General features: G+C 31.7%; 1 protein-coding gene across 1 annotated transcript in view; it reads right to left on the minus strand.

Moving 5' to 3' along the window:
* LOC145285016 (sclerostin domain-containing protein 1-like) overlaps positions 1-4,635 on the minus strand; it is a 215,776-nt gene extending 211,141 nt beyond the window's left edge. The window contains exon 1 of the mRNA XM_080134099.1: positions 3,902-4,635. Within this exon, the coding sequence (XP_079990225.1) occupies positions 3,902-4,187 (286 nt within the window). The 5' untranslated portion in view covers positions 4,188-4,635. The remainder of the gene's footprint in view (positions 1-3,901) is intronic.
* Positions 4,636-4,865: the final 230 nt, after the last annotated feature.

Here is a 4,865-nt window from a genome sequence, read left to right on the forward strand (position 1 = left end):
TCTCTCACTCTCACTCTCTCTCTCTCTCTCTCTCTCTCTATATATATATATATATATATATATATATATATATATATATGTGTGTGTGTGTGCACATGTGTGTACATATATGTACATAGATACCAACATATATATAGTAATTTATGTGCGTTTTCCTTAAAAAAAATACGTTTATAATATATATATATTCAATAAAGTTATCTCCAATTGCAATGGTTTATTAAGCTCAATGAAAATGGATTTACACTTTCAGAGCACATGTAACTTTATTAAGCATTTCAAAATAACAAGAATACGCACTTAATTCACATTCATATTGTTCCAATTACTGCATCTTACACGTGTTTCATTGAATGGCATAAACCAAAACAAATCATGACTTTCCATTAGTTCATCAAAGAAGAAAATGTACAGTTTTTTATTTCTTTTTTTTTTTTTTTTTTTGCTTTTCTTTTTCGTTGGTTCAAAAAGGAAAGGTTAATTTTCTTTATTGATGAACTAAATAAAAATCTCTGATGATTTGTTTGGTTTATAGTTATTTATGTATATATGTATATAAGTGTCTGGTCCCGAATAGGCTCCTGTATGGTTAACTATTATAGAAAACTGATTATAGAAAACTGATCACATATAATGATAGAAGATGTATCGAGACACAGGAACGGGTATGTTTGATCTGGCATAATGATGATTAATAAAAATTGTGGAGTCTGCGTACGCGCCTGGTCCACAAAGTATGGAAATAAAAAATTTAAAAATTAAAAAAAAAACGACGTTTACAAGTGTTTTTGATAGATGTACATAATAATACTTTGATACTTTGTTAAATAGGAATGGTATAATAAAATTGTGGGGTCTGCGTTCGCGCCTGGCCTCCATAGAATGGAAATAGGCAAAAACTTTAATAAAGACTTTTCAGTTCTATCTGCGTAAGTATACTTTGATAATTATGTTTCAGTTTGAAAAAATATGGTAAAATAAAATTATGGGGTGTTCGTTCGTGCCTGACCTCAATAGAATGGAAATATGTCACAAAGTTTAACAAGGTTTTTTAATATAGATCCACAGAATATTGTGATAAGTGTTTCAGTGTGAACAGGTATGGTATAATAAATTATGGGTTTTATCTATTTTATTTTTACTGTCATCATATTTTGCTTTGGTTTTGATACCCCGAAATTCGAAGCTATCTCTTTACAACCCATCCTTTTCATAACCTCAGAGTCCATTTTCTATAGGCTGTTTTTGAACCCAGTCAACGACGGGTACTTTTACTAGTATATATATATATATATATATATATATATATATATATATATATATATTCGGGTCTCTGTTCTAAATCTCAATAATATGAGTGCACTTTTTGTTACCGAATAGTCACATATACATTTCAAATATATATATATATATATATATATATATATATATATGTACGTATGTATGTATGTATACATATATATTTGTATGTATATATATATATATATATATATATGTACGTATGTATGTATGTATACATATATATTTGTATGTATATATATATATATATATATATATATATATATATATATATATATATATATATATATATATATATATATATATATGCAGGCTTGTGTGTGTATTCGTGTGTATCTGTAAATGTCTATGGCGGAGGGAGACGTAATCGATTAAAAAACCTTCCAGTGGTAATATTTCTATGTTGTGCGTATATACCGAAAGCCTAACACATGGTTTGGTTTCTATTCTGGAAATAAAGTTCATATGTTGTTTTACTTGCGGTCTATCGTCCTTCAAACCCCAAAGAAGCTATTAACGTTCTTTTAAATACCTTCACGTACTTTTATTACTTAATTCATTAAACCAATCAGTTTAACTGCATAGAAAAGCGCTTTTGCTTTTCTCCATTAACTTTCCTTGCTTGCGATTAATGATGCAACATCGGTGTTATTGCCGAGAGCCAAGTTTTGAAAACCAATCCACGCTCTAGACACGGAGACATTGTCAATAAAACAATATGTTATCCCTTTTCTTCTACTTCAAAATCTCGGAAAATTTGTGTTATTTTGTGAAAGTTCTATCAACTATTATTACTCAAATATTGTAACATTTTATTCGAAATTAATTTTATTTGTTTCATGTAAAAAACATTCACTTTCATTTCTTACACTGACTTTCATTCCGTCTTTTTTTATACACGAGACTTACCAATGGCTAATTCAAAGCAGGGTTATCATACACGTTAACATTCGCAATCAGTGAGCACATGGTCTGAACCAATCCACTTTCGGTCATACATCTTATGTATTGTAATTTTGGAGTACGCATGCCTTATAAAAAATTATTAGTTTAATTAATTCTGTTATTTGTGTTATAGTTTATTACGTATCTCTAATTTTTTTTATGTTTTTAATATAATCATTATTGATTTCGAGTTGAGCCTTGTGTTTTCATAAAAATAAATAACCGCTATTAATAAGAAGTTTTTTGCTACAACTACAGCATTTGAAAATAAGTGACGGAGAAACAGTGCTCCATTCTCTTAGATTTCGTATATAAATATATAGTTTTGTTTACTTGCGTAAACCACCCGACAAATATTGAGGTAGGGTCGATCTTTACAAGAATTTTAAAAAGTTTGTTTAACACTGTTGTTCAATTGTTTTCTGTTTTTGCTTTTTTTTTTATAGTTTTTTTCATACGATAAATATGCATCAACATTAAGTCATACAATTGTAAAATAACTTAATTGTGTTTCATTAAGTTTTTCTTATAATCTTAAACATGTAATATATATATATATATATATATATATATATATATATATATATATATATATATATATATATATATATATATATATATATCGGGGGGTTACATTTTGCAAATTAGAATTTAGAACATGTATTATTCGACACACAGGATACAGATTAGAAAATTTTCTTTACTCCATGGAGTTTCAAAGATTGGCTCTTATCCTGTATCTCTTATTTCGAATAATAAATGTTGTCGATCCTAATTTGCAAAGTTTTAACTCCTTTCACATACTAATGCTCTATTTTGAATATTGAGCATCTTCATCTGGTTAATATCGTCTTATAAACATTAGTATTAATATTTCTACACTCTCGTTAAGTTTTCAAATTATTTTAGTTTATAAACATTAATCTTTGAACAATATATATATATATATATATATATATATATATATATATATATAGTTTCAAGCCCAACATATAATCTGAAACTCGACATATAATTATTATAAAGTTTCGATTATAAAGATCTCGACTCTTCAGATGTAACGGCATGACTAGTCCCTCTTATATAATCACACACGTGATAAGACAAGTGGGGCCAATCTAACTGTTCTGTATTTTATTAATGCCATGACATCCAAAAATTAGAAGTGAACACAGATTTCTTATATCAAGTACATAACAAACAAAATTACCTTGATAAATAGTTTGCGATAGAAAATTACTTTGAAGTTAAAAATACACTAAAAATAAAAGACGTGACACGCGACATTATTGGTGTTATTGATAAAATACAATTCGTCGTGGGAAATAAAAAACAAGAGAAAAAAATATTTAAAATAAAACGAAAGAGAGAAATGAGGCAAAAGATAATTTTTTAAAAAATCCCAATATTTGATAAATCGAGCTGATATTATCTCTACAGTAGATAACAAATGAGCAGCCTTGAACATGCAGAACGGTAAAAATCTAACACCAAGATCTGGCGCGTGTAGAAAGGGAGCGGCCCTCACTGCACGAAGGGGTTTAGATCCACTCACATGTAGTAACAGGAAGAGGGGGGGCTTGTAAGTAGTAGTAGTAACCCCTTTTGCTCATTTACACCACTGAAAATGTAATTCTCATCGTTGTTTTCAACTTACCTCCGTAAGGTGACTTCTCTTGGTTGGTGTTGTTAAAATTTTGCAAGCTAGAGAATTGATCCCCAGCCTGCATAAAACTTGGCGTATGTAAATGTCCAGGATCTAATGTAGTGGCTACCTCGGGTAACTCGACCACTTTAGACCTTCTGTGCTCGCTATGAGAACGTGCGTCACTGGTCAGTGCGCTCAGCTCCACAGTTTTGTTGGATCTGTTTTGTTTAGTACCCACCACCAGTGCTAGTAGCATGGTAACCAGTGCTGGTAATAAAGTCCCTCTGTATCCCATGATCGGCTACATCCACTTTAGTAAGACAATTCAGCAGGCCGCGAAGAGAGAAAGAGAGTGTGCCGTCGAAAAGTCTAATGATGAAAAAAAAAAAAAAAAAAAAAAAAACGCGGGAATTCTCGGTGCGTCCCCGCAACAATGAAAACAGAGCAGTCGTATTTCAGCTCAGAGTCAATTTAACCTTATTTTCTCCAAACTTCTGGTGCCTCTTACGACGTTTCAACATGTAGTCTACAAATGACAAACTAAATAACTAACTGATCCTTAGTTGGGGAAAAAGCCTAAAGTTTCCTCTATTTTCGCCCCCCGGACTAACAATAGATTTGAAAGAACAGGCGGAGACTGTCACCTGCCAATCACAGGTGTGCGCGTAAAACGGGCGGGGAGCCTGTGCCCGTGTGGCAATACATCTATAACTGACTGCTGCTGCTTTTGCTGCTGCCGAGGCATCCTGATGAAGGGGATGGTAGCGAGGGCAACAGCAATAGAGGCCCCGGCCCCTACTGCTGCTGATCCCAACATCACCGCCATTTTCTATTACGCGACATCGCCATCACAACTGCTATCAATTGTTAACCCCTTTTTTTTCTACTCCTTGGCATGATCATTGTCAGTGCCATCATCATTAACCACAAATCATCGCCATAATCATTATTATCAGCATCTGGATTATTAATA

This window comes from Euprymna scolopes, chromosome 9, assembly GCF_053919585.1.
Source record: "Euprymna scolopes isolate OS-2025 chromosome 9, ASM5391958v1, whole genome shotgun sequence".
Taxonomy (NCBI): domain Eukaryota; kingdom Metazoa; phylum Mollusca; class Cephalopoda; order Sepiida; family Sepiolidae; genus Euprymna; species Euprymna scolopes.